This window comes from Oenanthe melanoleuca, chromosome 15, assembly GCF_029582105.1.
Source record: "Oenanthe melanoleuca isolate GR-GAL-2019-014 chromosome 15, OMel1.0, whole genome shotgun sequence".
NCBI lineage: Eukaryota > Metazoa > Chordata > Aves > Passeriformes > Muscicapidae > Oenanthe > Oenanthe melanoleuca.
The window spans coordinates 4,210,197-4,230,667 of record NC_079349.1 but is presented as its reverse complement, the minus strand read 5'-3'; the positions used below and the strand labels follow the sequence as shown (position 1 = coordinate 4,230,667).

The 20,471-nt window shown below is 56.7% G+C and overlaps 2 protein-coding genes across 3 annotated transcripts in view; one reads left to right on the top strand and one right to left on the bottom strand.

Annotated features, from left to right (window-relative positions):
• Positions 1-6,944, bottom strand: part of SGSM1 (small G protein signaling modulator 1) — a 35,246-nt gene extending 28,302 nt beyond the window's left edge. For both annotated transcript variants that reach the window (XM_056503916.1, XM_056503917.1), the window contains exons 1-2: positions 6,880-6,944; positions 6,737-6,780 (exon numbers count right to left, since the gene is read on the bottom strand). In XM_056503916.1, the coding sequence (XP_056359891.1) occupies positions 6,737-6,780; positions 6,880-6,898 (63 nt within the window). In that variant the 5' untranslated portion in view covers positions 6,899-6,944. The remainder of the gene's footprint in view (positions 1-6,736; positions 6,781-6,879) is intronic.
• Positions 6,897-19,783, top strand: LOC130259851 (sodium-dependent serotonin transporter-like). Its single transcript, XM_056504606.1, has 14 exons — positions 6,897-7,660; positions 11,962-12,101; positions 13,762-13,896; positions 14,019-14,238; positions 14,351-14,489; positions 14,605-14,739; positions 15,621-15,724; positions 16,414-16,541; positions 16,635-16,747; positions 17,048-17,179; positions 17,275-17,374; positions 17,578-17,678; positions 18,886-19,053; positions 19,268-19,783. The coding sequence occupies exons 1-14, from the start codon at positions 6,897-6,899 to the stop codon at positions 19,346-19,348; spliced, it is 2,460 nt and encodes an 819-aa protein (XP_056360581.1). The 3' UTR covers positions 19,349-19,783.
• Positions 19,784-20,471: the final 688 nt, after the last annotated feature.

Genomic DNA, 20,471 nt, shown 5'->3' with positions numbered 1-20,471 from the left:
AGCAGACAGGAGGTCAGACCTGCCAGGCTGGGTCTGGCAGCAGAGTGGTGACTTCTGTCCCCAGCTGTCCTCTCCCTAATCCTGCTGAATCTCTGCTCCTTCAATATTCCCAACCACTTCTCCTTTCAAACACAGCTGCCACCATGCCTGGATCTCATCTTCCAGTGCCTCTACAACATCTTGGTTTTGGAAAACACGGGGGAAAGTGTTCCCAGCACAGAGCTGAGGTGTGAAGGAAGCTCAGCTCAGCAAAGTGCTCTCCCTGAGGGCACAGGGAGGAGGGAAATACAGCAGGTCAAGGCTTGGCCAAGCAAACCTTGCAGGAATGACAGACCTTTAATGGCATCATTTGAGGAATTAAACTCTTTTGCAAGGTCTAATCAAGTTATACATGGCTGACAGCTCCATAAAGGAAATCCTCTGTCTCCTCCTGCAGGGGTGGGTCAGGGATGGGAAGCAGCACACACCTGTAACTCCACCTGTAAGTCCACCAAAGATATTCTGGCAGCCTGCCCACCCCAGGAGCCATCCAGCCCTGGTAGGGAGGTTCACATCTTGGGGTCCTTAGGGATTCCCTGAAATTTTGGCTCTTCCAGCTGGCTGAGCCACCCTTGTCCAGATGGCTCCTGACCCTCCCCCAGGCAGGCTGAGCTTCCTCTGCCAGCAGGACACTGCACTTCTCTCTCACACACCCAACTGATATTAAAATAACACACAGATATTAAATGTACACTCATGGCAGCACTGGTGGTATCAGGATTTTAACACCCTCTCCCAAAATACACCTGAAATTCAAGGTGCAGCTTCTGACTCAACCAGGAAATATCCCAAAATAAGCAGGATATTCCAATATTTGTTTGAAATTTCAATATATTGACACAATGCCTGCAGTGCCTTCCCCAGGGCAGTGACCATCTGTCTGTCCAGGGCCTGGGGACCATCCAGGACAGCAGGACCCAGCTCTGACTGGGAATTTCTGTGCCAACACTGCACAGACCACCTGCACGCTCGAGGCACAAACAAAACACCTTCCAAGAGACACAGTTTAGTGGAAAACTACTCATTAAAAATAAATAAAATTTAAAAATTGCACTGTGTTGGCTGAGGTTGTAATGCTAAAAATAAATGAAGGAAGTCTAAAGGACTGGAAGTGTGTGATAAACACAAACACAAGCAGCAGAGACCTGAGAGACACATAACACAAAATAAGGAATCCTGGAATGATTTGGGTGGGAAAGGACCTTAAAGCTCATCCCATTCCACCCCCTGCCATGGGCAGGGACACTTTCCACTATCCCAGGTTGCTCCAAGCTCGTTTCAACGTGGTCTTGGACACTTGCAGAGCAGAATTCAACATTTCCAGGGAATACAGCCAAGAGATCCCAATTTTCTCCACGTACCAAGAAAGTTTTCCAACAAAACCATCTCACATCTGCCCAAACAGACACAGTTGGCATCTGTAGGACAGCTCAGAGCCAGAGAACCCCAGAACTCCTGGACAGACCCCACTGGGATCAGCCCAGCTGGGATCTGCCAGGAGTTTGTGACACCCTGGGGACATGGGCTGAGCCACACTTGGCTCCCTGCACAGAGAGGGCTGGAACAGCCTCTGGATGTGCTGCATCCCAGCATTTTAATGCTAATTCTCAGATTGTAGCCAGAACAATCCCAACAGATGAAGCTGCCCACTCTGGATCTCCGTGCCAGCAGAGGGAAATGAGATGTTTGCTCTTCTTTTATTAGAAAGGAAATTAAAACAGCAACTAATAATTTAGCTGGAGGTAAACTTGAGAGGAATATTCCACAACAACACAAACAACCCCCCTGGCTCCAGCTGTGAGGATAATTCCCCTGGAAAGTGAAATCAAACCTGTCCAACAACCCCAGCCTCAGGATGAAGGCTCAGACCTCTCTGCACAGAATTCCCAGGGATCTGCATCATCCAAAGTCCAGCTTTGCTGTCACCCAGCCCTGTTGTCATTTACACTGCTGGAAAAAAACCAAATATTGTCCCAGCAGGAACCAGGAGCAAGCCAAGAACTCCAGGTTTGATTAGTCCAAGGCAATATTCACTCACAACTGCTCTACCTGGTCAGATTTTTCCCTGTTGAACCTGCACTCTGGATCATTCAGGGATGTTTGCAGTCTGTTCTCCTGCCTCTTTCACTGGTTATTAAGGCATTTCTGTGGAAGCACAGCACCTCCTGTCTATCTGGCCATGCTCATAACTCTGTGAAATCGTTTACAGCAAGCCAGATGCAAACAGAGTCCCCAGGGAGATCCTTTTCCCAGTCCTGTTGCAGGGTCAAGCTTGCTCACAGTGCCACAGGGCAGCTGTGGGGATGCTCCTGGTCACCAGATCCTGCACCAAAAAATGAGCAAAAAATGTGGCACAGCAGCCATACACTGGAGCCAAAGTACCCAAAACCCAAAGGATTTACAGCAAAAAATAGAGATGGAGAGCTGCAGCCATGCTCTGCCACTTCAAGAGTTCACTGGCTGACCACTATAAAAAAATCCCAATTAATTGTGCTTGGGTCAGTCAGAACACCCCCAGCTGCAGGGCACAGGCACCATTTAAATCCAGAGACACTTTGGTGGCCCCTGGCACGAGGGGACAGCACAGGGACAGCTCTGGTGGCAGCAGGCACTTGCCTTGAAAGCCATCTGGCAGCTCCCCATCCTTGCTGCCTCAGAATCATCCATCACCCTCCAGCCCACTGGGACCTCTGGCTTTTCTAAAAGTCTTATTTCATTATTTATGACCACTTGCTGAATAAAACATGGCAGCTCCTGCAGCTGAGGGATCCTCCACGTGGCACACAGGAGGGAATTCCAGCCCAGCCCTTCCCCAGGAACCACATGTGCTCACAGCTGGGGACTGGGCTGAGGCTCCTTGGGGGATAAGGGAGCAGAAGAACCCTGAATATTCCTGCAGTTTGCTGGGAAATGAATTTAAAATGCATTAATGGAAGGATCCATAATGCAACATTGCACCCTGGGGGACACAGGGGTGATCCCAGCCACGTGTGCTTGCTGATGGTGTTCTGCACCAGACTTTCCCCACAGAGCATCAACTTTTGGCCAAAAAATCTCTGCTTGCAACCCTAATTTAAGCTAAGATCATGCTGTAGCTGGTTCTATTCCTGTTGTGCTTGTCAAACACACACTTCCACACCATCTGTGGGCACTGCTCGCTGCAAATGCTCAATACAGACATTTAAGGAAACATTCAAGGCAAACTTTAGTCATTTCTGTGTTCCCAGCACACCCAGCCTCGAAGCCAGGCTCTGCTCTCACCACATCCCAAAGCTCCTGCTTTTCCCAGCTAGTGATGAGCATTGTGGATTCACTGAAAGGATGGTGCTGAAACCCAGGGCAACTTCCAGCTCCAAAGTGCCCTGAAGTCCTGGATCTGTGCAAAGCCAGGTGTTCCCATGGCAACAGCAGGATGCCAGGAGATTTTGGCAGTGAGGATGGAGGGTGCCCTGGCCCAGGGAAGGCGTGAGGAAGAGGGAAAAGCAGCACAAAACCTGCTCAAGGCAGGGGTTTCTGGAGCAGGAGAGCTCTTGTGCAAAGCCCTGCTTTTATTCTTTGCAAGGAGAGGAAATGGTCCCCAGTGATCAGTGCTGCTCTTCAGAGCAGATCGATGCAGGCAATCGAGAAATGCTGCATTAAGGGCCCTCTGTTCCCTCCTGACACAGAAATAGCTGAAAAAGGCTGCCCTGGGTGCTTGAGAGGCATCAGAGGGTCCCTCTGCCAACAGCAGCTTTCATCACCAACCTGCAACTCATCATCCTCATCCTTATCTTGCCTGAACACTTTTGACAGCTGCACAAAGGCCTTTTCCCTTTTTTTCTTTTTTTTTTAAATAAACTGGCCTGGAGAACACTTAAAGCTCTCAACATTAATTTTTCAAATCCTAGTAACATTAAATTAATTTACAATTTTCTACCCATCCAGAATGAAATAGCTGGCACTGACACCTGCAATCTGATATTTTGGAATGGCAGGCACACAGAAAAACAAACCCAAGCTGCAAAAACATTGCTCTTACCAGTCATTTGTGTTATTTAGCCACAAACCAGGCAACATGGCTGCAAAGCAGGGGCTTCTCTGAAAGGGTGGGAGGAAGAGACTGACTGTTGTTCCCATGACACATGATGAAGGAATTAGTCAACAGCTACACAGTGACAACTGTTCCAGCTACTGGAAAATAAACTGTGTATCTGGTGGAAGACAAGCAGGCTGTGGTCACCCCCAATTTTTGGAAGAATTCTAAGAACAGGCAGCAAAATGTTCAACCCAGGTTTAACAGTTACTGATGAGCAAAGGCTCAGAGCTGCTTCCTGAGTGGCAAGTTAAACATAAACCAAGTTTTTGCAGAAGAAGGACCAAGATGACTGTTTGCTTTCACACAGCACTCAGCTTCTCAGCCAGCTCACATTCCAGGGACACGTGTGCAGGTGGATTGCACAGGTAACACCTGCTGCCCTTCCTCTGTGCCTGGAGGGAGCTCAGAACACACCTCAGGATCTCCCCTGCTCAAAACAAAACTTGGAAAAGAACGGGAGGAGCACAGCTTGCAAGGGGAATACTTCTAGTTAAAAACCCACACCTCTCCAAACCTGGGTATTTCAGGCTCTGGGTTTGTAAAAATGCCTTGTTCCACCTGATAAAAGCTCTAAAAAAAAATCAGAGAATGTTTATTCTCTGCTTATCCTTCATAACAGGACACAGGATGCCTCACAAAGTCAGACTTGACTCCTTCCCTTGCAGCCTGCTGACAAACAGTCAATCCTGCAGCTCCCAGGGCTGGTTTGATTTATTATGACCATATGGGGTGGAGGAAGAAGATGGTGACAGATAACACAGCTCATCTCAACCTGCACATCCACTGCAGCACAGGACTTCTCCAGAATCCAACCTTAACCATGGCAACAGCCAAAAACTGAGGGCTGTTCAGTGCCCTGGGTAATTCCAGTTTATTGTTCTGCCCCTGCTCGGATCAGACCTTCTTCCCTGAGTGTTTGCCTCACTCAGTTATAGCCCTGGGGTGACAGACGTGGCACAGCTCCCCAGGGACAGCCCTGCCTGGCTCACCTGCACTGAGAGCCCTGGCAGCTCACACAGAGCCCTGGCTGGAGCAAAACCAGGTGTGGCCTCAAGAAATGAGAATAATACAGGTTTGAGAAAGGTTAAAGTTCTGGGAGTGGGGGAAAAAAACCCCAAATTTCTCCAACTGGCTCTTTCTACTGCTCCTTGGAGTCTGCACAAGCTCCTGATTTAACTTGAGGCCAGCCTAGAAGAGGAAGGAAAAAAAAAATAAAAAGCAAAAGATGGGCAGGGAGCAACAGGCACAAAAACACCCCACCTGCTCCTGGTTTCAGGGATGAAATAATGATGAATAATTAAATCCATAACCTACAGGATCATGTTCCCCCAGGTTTTTAATTCCTGCCAGAGCAAAGGAGGGCACAGCTCCTCCATGGAATACCCCCATTGCTGTACCCAGCTCCTGCCCAAGCTCAGCACTTCCAGCAGGAGTGGAAGGCAAATCCCAAGGGAATGGCAACCACCTGGCACCTGCACAGGCAGGGAACCCACATCCAACATCCTGAACTACGGGATCACCAGGAAAAAGCCTCCAAGGGGCTGCTGGAGAGAGCCTGGAAGGTGCCAAACACGCAGGTGACACCATGGTGGCACTTCACAGGGCAGGAGGGCTTTCCCCACGCACCCTTCCCTCCCTCAGGCTTTGCTCACATTCACCAAACCCACGTTACGTCCCCAAAATCCAGCAGGAGGGCACGGAGCAAGCCCAGCCCTGCTCCCTGAGGCAGCAGCTCCACCTTCCCCCAGCTCAGGGCCCTGGGGGGAGCAGCACAGGAGCAGCCCCGGCTCCCACCCTGCAGACAGCAATAATGAGATGGCAGCTCTATCCACAACGCTAAATAAATGTCATACCCTCTTCCTGGTTTAATAGCTGTTGCTGAGGCAACCAGTAGTACAGCTCAGCACCACACCCGGCACAGGATTAAAGGTGGGAAGTGGTCTGGGTGGGCAGCGCTGTCACCCTCCCCAAACCCACCGCCCACGGCTCTGCCTCTCCCGACTCCAAGCAGCGCCTTCCACTCCTGTAAACCGGATAGGGAGATGCTCGTAACACCAGAAACAAAACACCGCACGCTGCCCCCGCCCCGGCATCCCGGGAGGTGACCTGCGGGGACAGGACACGCCAGCAGTCCCGGTGACCCAGCGCCTCGGCACCGGGCAGGACCGGGCTCCGTGAGCCGGCGGGCCAGGGGTGACACACGGAAAAAACAACGCACAAACTCATCGAGTTAGAGATGCCCGAGAAGGGGGAGCACAGCGGGATGCGGAACGCCATCACCCCGCACTGGCCACACATATTTTGGCCCTCTCTTTTTCTGGCCGGGGTCCCTAGCACCCGCTGCCCCCCGCCCTGCCTCGTCCCATCCCCGCTCCCACGGGAAGGATGCAGCACCGGGAGTCGCCCCTTTTTCCCTGCGGAAAATCCCAAGTTGTGGCGCGCTCTGCCCCCAGCCAGAGGCGATTTTCCAAGGATGCAGGGATGCTCCTCCGCCCCTCGGGACCCGCAACCGCGCCCGGGTGGGCTCGGGGCTGCTTTTTGGGGGCTCTTAAACCCGCGGCTGTCCCCGGGCAGGAGCCGCCGCTCCCCGCGGGCACCGCTGCTCGGGGGTCCCGCACCCACCTCCTTCTTGACGGTGCGCAGCAGCCGCTGCCGGGTCTCCGCCTCTGCGGGGAGAAATGGGGAGAAGAGACCCATTAGTGCGGCCCTGCCCCGCCACCCCCTCTCCCGGTGCCGCTCCCGGTGCCGCTCCCCGCCCGCCGTACCCGCCGGTGCCGCCGCCATGGCCGCGCTCGCTCCGCAGCGCCCGCAGACTGCCGGGCACCGGGCCGGGCCCGCGGGGCCGCGCCGCCCCCCGCCCCGCCGGGGAGGGGCCGCGCCCGCGCCAATCCGCGACCGGCACCGGCATCCCGGTACCGCGGGCACGGGCATCCCGGTACTGCCGGCACCGGTACCGCCAACACCGGCATCCCGGTACCGCCGGCACCGGCATCCCCTGCACCGGCATCTCGGTACTGCCGGCACCGGTACCCCCAGCACCGGCATCCTGGTACTGCCGGCATCTCGGTACTGCCGGCACCGAGACCCCCCAGCACCGACATCCTGGTACCGCCGGCATCCCGGTACTGCCGGCACCGAGACCCCCATCACCGGCATCCCGGTACCGCCGGCACCGAGACCCCCCAGCACCGACATCCTGGTACTGCCGGCATCTCGGTACTGCCGGCACCGAGACCCCCCAGCACAGACATCCTGGTACCGCCGGCACGGGCATCCCGGTACCGCCGGCACCGAGACCCCCCAGCACCGACATCCCGGTACCCCCAGCAATGAGACCCCCGGTACCCCCAGCAGCGGCCCGAGGGGCGACTGGATCCAGGCCGGTGCTCCCGCGGGTGTCTCAGCCGGAACCGGTGCCATGGTGGGATCACAGCCGTTCCCCAGCTCCCGGGGTCGCCACCAGCCCCCCCGAGCTGATCCCGTTATCCCAGCCAGGTCCCCGCACCCCCGACCCAGCCCCGAGGTGCCCGGCGGGGACAGGGCTGGGTGACACGGGACAAGGAGAGCCCTGGGAGTGTCCCCGCACATGGGGAGGGCTGGGGCAGTGTCTGGCCTCGGACAGGGGTTCAGGGCTCTGAGGGTCCCTGGCAGGGGCGAAACAACCACGTCCTTTCAGGCGTGAGCCATCCAGGATCCCTCCAGCACGGCGGGCAGGTGACAATGACCAGGGACCGCCAATGCCTCCTCCCAAAATCACACCATCACAGCCCCTCGGAGAGTGCCCAGCCTGCGGCTCCATTAACATCGCTTCTGTTTTCCTCTTCCGTCGTTTACTGTTCCAGGACATTTCCATAGAAACGGCATCCTGGCTCTCCGCAGTCCAGTTTCCAATAACTACAAACCGCGTTAGTGCGAGGGCAGCGGCGCCCGGCCCCGCCGCCACCGGGACAGCCCCGCACGGACGGCAGGGACACGGCGTCACCCCCAGAGGGACCCCAGAGCTGGGCTGCATCCTCTGCCTCGGAGCTTTTCCCCCTCTGTGGCCCTAATGACAGCAGGGACCACAATCCCAAAGGTTCCCTCCACTGCCCAGCCTGGAGTGAGCTCCGGCCTCGGGATTAATCCAAATTCAGTCCCTTCTGTGCCTTCCAGGGGCCAGGAGGAAGCTTGGGCAGTATTTCCGTGTTCTCTGTTTGCTTTTCGCTGTTTATTTGCTCGTTAAATACCCGTTAGCAGAGGTGGTGGCAGCACAAACGCAACCAGCTCGGGGGAATGTGATTGCTGGATCAGGTGGGTCCCAGAATCTGGGAGAAAATGGTCTGGGAGAAGCACAGGGACAAACTCCCCCCAAAGCTTGCTGGTTCCTTTTCCTTGGAAAATTCTGCTTCTCCCCGGATTAAAGACAGGTGGGAGATGATTGGCCTCTGTTTTCTGGAGCTTGGAGAGCTTAAATGGAAGCACGTTGATCTATACTTAATGCGATTAAGTTACATCTCTGAGTATCATGCTAATTAAATTAAACTTCCCACTGCTGCCTCCGTGGCTTAAACAGGATAGTTGTTTTAAGATCACAATTCACTCCCCTGCATTTCCCTGCACGGATGAGCAGGTGGGATAAAAGCATTCTGCTGATCAAGTGGTGTTTAGAAACAACTTCTAAAGCAATGGATATTCAAATTTAAATCTGATTTGAGTTGGATTTAAACTCTGCATTTTAAATCTGAAGTGATTTGTGCTTTGAATAGGTAAAATAACACGGGGAAAGCAGAAGTTAGCAGATGAGGCAGTGCACAGGCTGTGTCTCATCGTGATATCTCAGGTGTAGAAAATGATATTGGGAAGGAATTCTTCTCTATGAGAGTGCTGAGGCCCTGGCACAGGATACCCAGAGAAACTGTGGCTGCTCCATCCCTGGAAGTGTCCCCAGGCCAGGCTGGATGGGGCTTGGAGCAACCTGGGATAATGGAAGTGTCCTGTCCATGGCAGGGATGGGACTGTTTGATCTTTAAGGTCCTTTCCAACCCAAACCATTCCATGATCTCCCCAACGACCTCTCCCCCTGCCCTCCTCCCATCTCCAGCTGCTCTTTCCACAAAAAAAACTCAGGGAGATTTCAAAAACTTTCCCAAAAACTCAGGGAGATTTCAAAGCTCTCTCCCATCATCGATTTGACAGCGCGGCCCCGACCCGCTGCCGGGGGAGCACCGGGAGCATTCACGGCTCATTCCCCGAGCCCGGGGGGATCTGTCGGGGATGGAGGCACCGAACCGAGGGCTCGGCTCAGCCCTGGGCTGGAGCGGGGCATCCACCGTGCCTGGGAATGAGCGCAGAGTGCAGCATCCCTGCGCTGCAAACCCCGCACGGCCCCGGCTGCGAGCGCTGCGGGAACGGCTCCGGCCGTGGATGGTCCTGCAGGCCAGCTCTGAACTGTGTGATTTAATAGCTCGGTGTGAGGGAAACAAGAGGTTCTACAGGAGAGAGGTTTTAAACGCGCCAGAGTTGGAACAGCCAGCGCTTCACTCTGGGAAAGGGTCTCTGTCCGGTGCTCCAGGGATGTGGGGGCTGTCCCTGCTTCCCGCAGACCCCACAGACCCCACAGACCCCACAGATCCCCGGCAGTGCCTGAGCCCATCTGCTGAGCCCTCCTGAGCAGGGGCAGGACACGGGCATGGCGAATCTCCCAGCTGTCGCACCGAGCATTCCATGTGAACCACCTGGAGAAAAGAAGGGTCGGCAGCAGAGAAAGAACTATTATCTACCATTTTTCACAGTTGTTTTATTCTGTTATTTGTGCCCCGATTTGATGTTCGGTCAGGGGGTCACACCCCGCTCCCCCAGCACGCCCTGCAGGCAGAGGGGATTTCTCCCCTTCATCCCAAACCCTCTGGCTCGGCTTTCATCCCCACTCCTGCACTGAGGGATTGGGATGCTCTGGGAAGTCCCAGGAGGACACAAATCCCGTTTAAACCACGGCAGATTAATTGTGCCTCACCTGTGTGCTCAGGCTGGGCTCGGGGAGCCACCCCAGGCTCAGGAGTGGGGGCTGTGCAGGGACCCCCCAATCTCTGCTCACTCCCCCCAGCCCAGGGACCACCCTGAGCCCCCCCACCCAACCCCTGCACCCGGGGAAAATCCTCATGTAACCCCAAAGAACAATAATTTCATCTTAAAGCAACAATAATTTCAGGCTCCAGAGCAGAGAAGGAGAAGTCGGTGGTGTGCAGCCCACCCTGTGGAGAGACTGACAGGACTGAACCCACTTTTGGGTTTTTCCAACCTAAACAATTCCATGATTCTGTGATTCCATTCTGTGGCAGCGCGAGCAGCCAAGGCCAGACAAACATACACACCAAAAAAAAAAAAAAAAAAAAGCTTTTAACTGGAGGTTTCGAGCAGGTCTCCGTGTGTGTGCCCGAGGGATTAACAGTGTCCAGAGGCTTCCCGTGCCCGGCAGCTGCGTCACGTCGTCACAGCAACCCCTCACCAAGCAGCTCCGGCTCCATCTCTCCTGTAGCTCCTTTTAATTACCGATGGGAAGGGCTGGGAAAGCCGGGGCTGGAGGCCCCCAGAGCCCCGGGAGAATCCGGTGAGCCAAGCTCTGTGCAAGCCCCGCACAGACACGTCTCACTGCAATGAATTTTGGCTTTGGCTTTGGGGATCTGCCCTCCCAGCTGTGAAAATTATTTCACTTTCGTGTGTTTTTTTCCCAGCAGCTCACACCCCAGAGAGACCCGTCGAGCCCAGATGGATGAGATGACCTTTAAAGGTCCCTTCCTACCCAAACTACTCCATGATTCCTGAATTTCCCCTGCAAGCACCAGTGTCACCTCCTTAGCAAAACACACGAGAGAAAAATGGGGATTTTTCAGGAAAGAGAAGGAAACAGTCCCATTTTACCACCTCAGCCCCAAAACTGAGCTGGAATCCCCTCCTCTGGGTGGGACCCTCGGGGTGATGTTTATTCATACAAGGTGATGCTGGTCTCTGCAGGGTCAGACAGGTCCCAGTGGGATGATGCTGGTCCCTGCAGGGTCAGACAGGTCCCAGTGGGATGATGCTCATCCCTATGGGATGATGCTGGTCCCTGCAGGGTCAGGCTGGTTCTGGTGGGATGATGCTGGTCCCTGTGGGGTCAGACTGGTCCCAGTGGGATGATGCTCATCCCTATGGGATGATGCTGGTCCCTGCAGGGTCAGGCTGGTTCTGGTGGGATGATGCTGGTCCCTGTGGGGTCAGACTGGTCCCAGTGGGATGATGCTGGTCCCTGCAGGGTCAGGCTGGTCCCGGTGGGATGATGCTGGTCCCTGCAGGGTCAGGCTGGTCCCAGTGGGATGATGCTGGTCCCAGTGGGATGATGCTGGTCCCTGCAGGGTCAGGCTGGTCCCAGTGGGATGATGTTGGTCCCTGTGGGGTCAGACTGGTCCCAGTGGGATGATGCTGGTCCCTGTGGGGTCAGACTGGTCCCGGTGGGATGATGCTGGTCCCTGCAGGGTCAGACTGGTTTTGGTGGGATGATGCTGGTCCCTGCAGGGTCAGGCTGGTCCCAGTGGGATGATGCTGGTCCCAGTGGGATGATGCTGGTCCCTGCAGGGTCAGGCTGGTCCCAGGGCTGCTCTGCCCTGCTGCCTTTGATCAGAGCACGGCTCTGGTTCCCCTGCTGGCTGCTCTCCGTGCCGTGGGTTTCCAGCGGGAGGTGGGGAAGCGCAGTCAGCCTGACCCTCCCCTCCTCGGATCTGTCATCAGCAGCACAGAAATCCTTCCCGGCCCCAAGTTCCCCAGCCTGAATCCTGCAGGATTTGCCGGGGTGTCAGCATGGCAGAGCAGCCCTGCCTGGGTCCCCCTGCCAGCCCTGCACCCCCAAAGCCCCGCACACACCCCAGGGACAAGTGGAGTAAAAAGATGGATTTCCTCCTCTCCGTCATCGGATTCGCCGTCGACCTGGGCAACGTCTGGCGGTTCCCTTACATCTGCTACCAGAACGGAGGGGGTAAGGACACCACTGGGCCTATTTAACTCTTCTTTTGGAGAAAAGATGTCTTTTTCCTCATTTTCCATCTTTCCCACCCTGAAAAATCCACTCTTTCTTTTCCTTCTTTGTTTCCAGCTGCTCCACTTCAGACAGGGCGGTTTAGAGACCGACCCAACTTCTCCCGGCATCTGTCTCTTTTCTGTTTGTCCCTTTCTTCATTCAAAATCCTCCTTCACTCCCTCCATCCTCCTTCCCCGGGGTCCTTTCCTCCTTCCCTGGTCTTTCTCTCCTTTCCCAGTGGGATTAGAGGTGCGTTAGCAGCTCTGGGATCACAAAGGGAGAATTAGCATGGTCCAAACTGTGAAAAAGGATTAATATCCGTAAATTTGGGCTGTGAGGCTCACACACTTCATGATCTCGGGACTCTGGGAAGCTGCCCTTTGGGGTGGCTCCTGGTTTAAAATCATCCTCATGGGCATCCCACCCTCCTGCTGTGGATCCTGGCTGGGCTGGACCTCACCAGCAGCCCCAGCTTTGAGGGATTGATGGAAAGCAAAGGCACAGAAACACCACAAAAAGAAAAACCTTCAGTAAATAACAACTAAATAAATTGCTTGGAATAGAGCAGGGTAGAAACCCCCCTCACACGGAAAGGAAAAAGGGGGGATGAGAATTTTGTGCTGTTTGGGAAAGCACAGCTGATTTAATTGCCAAAGTCGGCTGTCAGGGAACATCCTCTCCTACTTGGGAAAATTAGAAAGAGATAATTAGTTCCATACTCAAGGCAAAACTGTGGATCCCAGGTGCCCACGTTGAAACACAGTTATTTGTGAGTTGCTCCTGTGGGATTGGGAGCAGAGCTGAGCCCCTCTGCGTGCCTGTGGTTCTGGTGGGAGGTTTCCACCTGCACACGGGAGGATGAGGAGTTCAGGGAGCAGCTCTGGGGGAGCACAGCCCCATGGAGGGGAGCACTGGGATGGGCCAGCACAACCTGGGCTCTGCCTGGAAGGAAAACCCTGAAAATACTTGGTTTTGTTGGGCCAGTCCTGCCAGGCAGGCAGGAGGGTGCTGGGGATATTTGGGATACTGGAGGTGATGGGGATATTGAGGAGTGTTAGGGATGCAGGAGGTGCTGGGGGTTTTGGGCATACTGGGGATGCTGGGGATAGATACTGGGAATGTTGGGGTGCTGGGGATGCTGCACCACACACACATCTGTGAGAGGGAGGAGCCGTGGGGGTTAAATTAACTAATCCCAGCAGAACTCAGAGAGCAGCTCCACTTCCAAAAGCTCCATGGGGTACAAGTGTAGCCCCAGTAAAAATGAGGATGTTATGAATAATGCAGATTACAGCGTTAATTATGTGTCTTGGGGTGGCTGTGCATATTCAGACAGATTTTCCTCCAAAACTCTTCCAGACCTGAGGGGTGCTGGGTGTCCCCTCCCCTGCACCCCAATGGTGTGTGTGGTTCTTTGTTCCTCCTGGCTGAATGGTGCCTGGGATTCCAACCTGGGATCCCAAGAAGCTGGAACACCGAGCAGGGTCTCACATCTCTGAGCTCCTCTGACCAGATCACTTCCAAAGCATCTCACAAACACAGCCCAACCTGCTGGGGCAGTGCAGGGAGGTGACAACAGCCACCTGGTGGTCACCCTGCTGTGCTCCCCACCCTGCAGGAGCCTTCCTCATCCCCTACACGCTGATGGCTGTTTTTGGGGGGGTGCCCCTCTTCTACATGGAGCTGGCCCTGGGGCAGTTCCACAGGACAGGAGCCATCCCCATCTGGAAACGCATCTGCCCCATCTTTAAAGGTGAGAGAGCCCCAGCCCAAGGGACAGTGTGACCCAAATTGTGTCCCAGGGCTGAGCCCCAGCCCAGGGGACAGTGTGACCCAAATTGTGTCCCAGGGCTGAGCCCCATCCTGGATTCCCAGGCATCGGCTTTGCCATCTGCATCATCGGCCTCTACGTCTCCTTCTACTACAACACCATCATTGCCTGGGCTCTCTACTACTTCTACTCCTCCTTCTCGGGCACCCTGCCCTGGGCCAGCTGTGACAACCCCTGGAACACTCCTGACTGCACCAACTACTTTGGGAAGAGCAACGTGACCTGGACCAACTTCTCCAGGTCCCCCGCCGAGGAGTTTTACACGTGAGTGCACGGATGTGGATGGTGGGATGGGGGCTCCGAGGTGGGAATGCTCCTGAGGAGCTCCTGGGATGCCTGCCTGGGGCTGAGCCTGCTCCTGGATCCCTGCCTGCAGGAGGAAGGTCCTGGAGATCCAGAAATCCGGGGGTCTGTATGACATCGGGGGGATCCGCTGGCAGCTGCTCCTCTGCCTCTTCCTCATCTTCACCATCGTCTACTTCAGCCTGTGGAAAGGGGTGAAAACCTCTGGGAAGGTGAGAGGGGACCCATCACCTGGTAGGAAGAGGGGATGTCACCTCCTCCTCAGCCCCGACTGAGCCCAACACGGGGGTCTGGTGGTGGCACGGGGTGACAGCCGCCTCCCCCCAGGTGGTGTGGGTGACAGCCACCCTGCCCTACATTGTCCTGTTCATCCTGCTCATCCGAGGGGCCACCCTGCCCGGAGCCTGGAGAGGAGTCGTCTTCTACCTGCGCCCAGACTGGGGCAAGCTCCTGAGCACGGCGGTGAGTGCACGGTGGGACCCCTGCCCGGGGCATGGCAGCCCCCAAACCCTCCCCAGGACACACACACACACACACCCACCCACCTGGGCATGGCAGCACCCAGAGCCCTCCCCAGGACACACACACACACACACCTGGGCATGGCAGCACAGAGAGCCCCTCCCCAGGACTCACACACACCCACCTGGGCATGGCAGCACCCAAAGCCCCTCCCCAGGACACACACACCCCTGGGCATGGCAGCACCCAAACCCTCCCCAGGACACACACACACACACCTGGGCATGGCAGCACCCAAAGCCCCTCCCCAGGACACACACACACACACACCTGGGCATGGCAGCACCCAAACCCTCCCCAGGACACACACCCAACCCTGCCCACGGGTCTGGCTCCACCACAGGGCAGTGGGGCCCTTGTTCCCACAGAAACAGAGGCTGTTGGAGATGTAAATCCACAATTGAATCACCCATCTCATTCTGGCTGGTTTTGTTTGTGCTGTGCTCCCCCCTGGGCTGACAATGGGTTTCCTGTGGGTAATTAGCAGGCAGCACTTGAGAATTCTCATTAAAGGTAATGAGGGCCGTGCTGAACGTGCTGGGCAGGCTCGGGGCTCCCCTCCACCCATCCCTGCTCCCAGCCTGGGTGACACTGCTGAGTTCTGCTGCTGCAGGACCCCAGGGTGGTCACTCCATGCCACAGCAGCTCCTGGGCTCCCAGGACATGTCCAGGGCAGGCAGGAGAGGGGGTCTGGACAGATGTGCCAGCACAGCCTGTGCCATGGGGTGTCCCTGCCTTTGGTAATGTGGGGCACCCCCCAGCCCCAGCCCAGCACCAAGGACCCCCTGCCCTGCCCATCCTCCTGTTGTTTCTCCCACCAGGTTTGGGTGGATGCTGCTGCACAGATTTTCTTCTCCTTGGGCCCTGGATTTGGAGTCCTCCTTGCTCTGGCCAGTTACAACCATTTCCACAACAACTGCTACAGGTGGGGGTCCATCCCAGCGGGCACAGCTGCAGGGGAGGAATGTTCTGGCAGCTCCTGGTCCCTACTGCCACATGCCAACAGCTCCTGATCCCTACAGCCATGTCCCAACAGCTCCTGTGCCCCAGTGACACATCCCAACAGCTCCTGGTCCCTATTCCACATCCCAACAGCTCCTGTGCCCCACTGACACATCCCAACAGCTCCTGGTCCCTACTGCCACATCCCAACAGCTCCTGTGCCCCATTGCCACATCCCAACAGCTCCTGTGCCACATCCCAACAGCTCCTGGTCCCCACTGCCACATCCCAACAGCTCCTGTGCCACATCCCAACAGCTCCTGTGCCCCATTGCCACATCCCAACAGCTCCTGTGCCCCACTGCCCCATCCCAACAGCTCCTGGTCCCTACACCACATCCCAACAGCTCCTGTGCCACATCCCAACAGCTCCTGGTCCCCATTCCACATTCCAACAGCTCCTGTGCCACATCCCAACAGCTCCTGGTCCCTATTCCACATTTAGCTCCTGTGCCACATCCCAACAGCTCCTGGTCCCTGTGGCTGCAGGTTGGGCATCTTTCCCCATTTCCCTGATGGTTTTGAAGGAACTGGAGATGGGGAAGGCCAGGGCAGCTGGAGAGGGGTGAGGGCTGACCTGGAGTGGGGTCTCTCCCTCTTTTCTGCCTTCCAGGGATGCACTTGTCACCAGTGCTGTGAACTGCCTCACCAGCTTCCTCTCAGGCTTCGTCATCTTCACCGTGCTGGGCTACATGGCCGAGATGAGGGACGTGGAGGTGGAGGATGTCGCCAGAGATAAAGGTTCTCCTCCCTCCAGCAGCCCCTTCCCCAAGAAAATTCCCACCCCCAGGGCTGTGCCAGGGAACAGCCAACCAAGCCAGTGTCCCCTCCCAGGGCCCAGCCTCCTCTTCATCACCTACCCTGAGGCAATTGCCAACATGGTGGGATCCACCTTCTTTGCCATCATTTTCTTCCTGATGATGATCACCCTGGGGCTGGACAGCACGGTAGGAGCAGGACACTCCCCATGGGGGATTGTGGGGTGACAAGGGGAGTTTGGGATGGGATGGGATGGGATGGGATGGGATGGGATGGGATGGGATGGGATGGGATGGGATGGGATGGGGATGGGGATGGGATGGGATGGGATGGGATGGGATGGGATGGGATGGGATGGGATGGGATGGGATGGGATGGGATGGGATGGGATGGGATGGGACATCCCTGCTCTTCCACACAGATTTTCTTGGAGAGCAGGACTGTCCCCACACCCCATTTCCCCACCCCTGCCAGCATTTCCTTTGCAGTTTGGAGGCCTGGAGGCCGTGATCACAGCTGTGATGGACGAGTACCCCCAGGTCCTGGCAGGGCGACGGGAGCTCTTTGTTCTTGGCCTCATCACAGTCTGTTTCCTGGGCTCCCTCAGCACCCTCACCTACGTGAGTTCACTGGCACCAGGGCCCTGCCCTGGCCCCCCACACCCACCTCCTTCACCCCCACGGGTTTGCAGCCTCCCCTCCTCGTGCTGCTCCAGGGGGGAGCCTACGTGGTGAAGCTGCTGGAGGAGTTTGGTGCTGGCTGCTCCATCCTGGCCGTGGTGCTCCTGGAAACCATCGCTGTCTCCTGGTTTTATGGTAAGAAACTGCCACGGAAAACCCCCTGTGGGCACCTCCAGGGGTGTGTGACCCTGCACAGGTGAGTAAATCCTGGGCACTGGGTCCTGTGTGTGGCTCCTGGCCGGGCTGGAATGGGAGCAGAGGATGTTGTGTCTGTGTTGTGCCCTGAACCCACGTTCCCAGTGGGATCCTGGGGCTGTGAGTGCTCTCTCCTCTGGCAGGGATCCAGAGGTTCTCCCACGATGTCAAAGCCATGCTGGGCTTCACCCCAGGGCTCTTCTGGAAGCTGTGCTGGGTGGCCATCAGCCCAGCCCTGCTGGCAGTGAGTACCCACGGCTGAATTATGGACAAGGTCACTGCTGTCCCTCTGCACCCTGCAGGACAGCCACACCCCTCTGCTGCCCAGCTCCCCGTGCCGTGGATAACTCCCCTCTCACTCTCACGAGGTGACAAAGCTCACCAGGAGAGTGGCTGTGGGACCTCCCCTGCTGCTGCTCCAGCCACACTGCCCACAGCCCCAGGACCTCACCGAAAAAGGGAGCTGGAAGTTCATTTCCCAGCCTTTTCCACAGCTCCAGGGCAAAGCTGGCTGCAAGCTCAGCTTTGTCTCATCCCTGGCAGGGCTGGCCACGGGTGCACCTCCCGTGTGCTGGGCTGGGTCTGTCCCTTTGAAATGCCAGCTCCCATGGCACTTCAAAGGCTGCTGTCGGCAGAGGGGTCTAATCTCAGCAGATCTGCAGGAGAAGAGGCCTTGTGAGGATTAATTATGGCTCTAAGCGCTCTGCCCTGGTTATTAAGAGAGGAGTATTATCATCAAAGCACACGGTTTTGTTTCAGCACGGGGCTGAGCAGCCCTTGCTGGCTCACAGGGCTTGTTAGACAGCCTGGGAGATGTCCCTGTGATGGCCGTGCCATGGGATCCCATCCCATGGGATCTGGGACACCAGGGGGAGCAGCAGGACGTGGATGGTGTTCATAGGATCATGGAATCACAGGATGGCTCAAGATCACCTTGTTGCATCCCTGTACCCTCATAACCTATGGGGTGAGCTGCCATCAGTGCCGGGCTGGGAACATCACAGAATTATTTAGGTTGGAAAAGCCCTCTAAGATCAAAGAGTTGAAGCATTACCCAGCACTGCCAAGGCCACCATGTCCCCAAGGCCCACATCTGTTAAATCCCTCCAGGGATGGGGAATGGCAGCTGTGCCAGGCTGGACACTCCTTTTGGTGAGGAATTTTTCCCTGATGTCCAACATAACCTGGCACAACTTGAGGCCATTTCTTCTGGTTCTGTCCCTTGTTCCCTGGGAGCAGAGTCCAACCCCCACCTGGCAGCACCCTCAGGGAGTTTTGGGGAGATACCAGATCCTCCCTGAGCCTCCTTTTCTCCAGGCTGAGCCCCTCCAGCTCCCTCAGACCCTTCCCCAGTGTGTCCATTCCCTGGACACACTCCAACCCTTCAATATCTGTCTTGGTGTGAGGGGCTCAAACACACAGGACTCAAGGTCCCTGTGGCTCTGTTGCAGTTCATTGTCATCAGCTCCCTCCTGGACCAGCCACCCCTGACCTTTTTTGACTACCAGTACCCCGAGTGGAGCATCTCCGTGGGATTCCTCATCGGGGCATCCTCCTTCATCTGCATCCCCCTCTACATGGTGTACAAGCTCGTCTGGACACCGGGGTCCCTCAAGCAGGTCAGGAGCAGGAGGGACAATCCCACAGGAGCAGGAGGGACAATCCCACAGCTCCTGGGCGGGCTGGGGTGGGCAGGGACCCCACTGGGGTCAGCCCAAGGCAAGTGGCTGATGCATCCTCAGTTGGTGTGGTGATTAAGGGCTGGGGGAGAGGAGCGTGGCTCCAGGGCAGGGAGGAGACGCCTTTTTTTTGTGTGTTTTGTGTCTCGCTCAGCGCCTCGCCGTCTGCATTCGGCCCGAGAAAACCACGCGAGCCCCCCAGGCAGAGGGGGTGGGCATGGCCCCCGTCCTGTAGCACGGACACGGCTCGGGCTCGCTCCTCGGCACAGCGATGGGGCCACCACCGACAGCACCCGGCAGCTCCACCAGCATCCCGTCCCGTCCTCGCTGCTGCCAGGAAAACCTGCGAGCCGCAGCAGGGAGAACGGGATCACCGCTGGAAACCAAGGGGCAAAATCCCAGGGGTGGAGGAGAAGCCCAGCTCCCGGGGCAGATGGAGGAATTGCCTCCGTGCATGTTTGTAGCTGTGCCGTGAGTGTTTGGAAAATAAAGGCGATGGAAATAAATTTTGTAAATAAGGTGATGCCGATGCTCGGAGATGAGGGGAGGGAGATGAGCCGGAGCTCGCTGTGATGTGCTCGTGAAGGGCTCAGAACTCGGGCTGGGCTGCGGGACACAGGGGGCTACAAACACCCAAAATCCGGCGGGGGAATCGCCCGAGCCCGGGGGTGGCTCCCAGGCGCTGCTGAAGGTCGGTGCCTCCTGCCGCCCCATCCCGGGGGATCCAGGGAAAAGGCATTTGTACAGGGAAAAACCCTAATACACCTCATGTTAAAACCAAACCCTGGGTCGGGGCGAGGCATCCCTGAGCTGATGTGAACCAAACACCTGCCGTGGCTCCCGGTGCAGCATCACCGCTCCTCGGTGTTTGGGGTTCATAAAACACCTAAAAGAATCCACGTTCATGGCAGGGGGGGCTTGGGGGGACACCATGGGGCTGAGGAGAGAAGGAGAAGCCCACGAGGGTGCGGGAACAGGGGTGGACGCGCGGATCTCCCCCGCCCGGGCGCGGGGCGCAGCCGCTCCCGGAGCCTCTCCCGGTGCCGGTGCCGCTCCCGGTGCTGTTCCAGGCGCTGTTCCCGATGCCAGTCCCGGAGCAGCTTCCGGAGCCTCTCCCGGTGCCGGTGCCGCTCCCGGTGCTGTTCCAGGTACCGGTGCCGCTCCCGGTCTCTCTCCCGGTCTCTCCCGCTCCCTCCCCCGGTGCCGCTCTCTCTCTCCGCTCCCGGAGCTGTTCCAGGTGCCGGTCCCGTTCCCGCTCCCTCTCCCGGTGCCGTTTCAGGTCCCTCCCCCGGCCTCTCCCGCTTCCTCCCCCGCTGCCGCTCCCTCGCCCCGTTCCCGGTCCCGGTCCCGCTCCCTCC

Coding starts and splice junctions, on each gene's coding strand:
- LOC130259851 (XM_056504606.1), top strand. CDS start 6,897: ATGGCCGCGCTCGCTCCGCAGCGCCCGCAGACTGCCGGGCACCGGGCC. Junction 12,102..13,761: donor CTGCTACCAGAACGGAGGGG/GTAAGGACACCA, acceptor CCCACCCTGCAG/GAGCCTTCCTCATCCCCTAC. Junction 15,725..16,413: donor TTCCACAACAACTGCTACAG/GTGGGGGTCCAT, acceptor TCTGCCTTCCAG/GGATGCACTTGTCACCAGTG.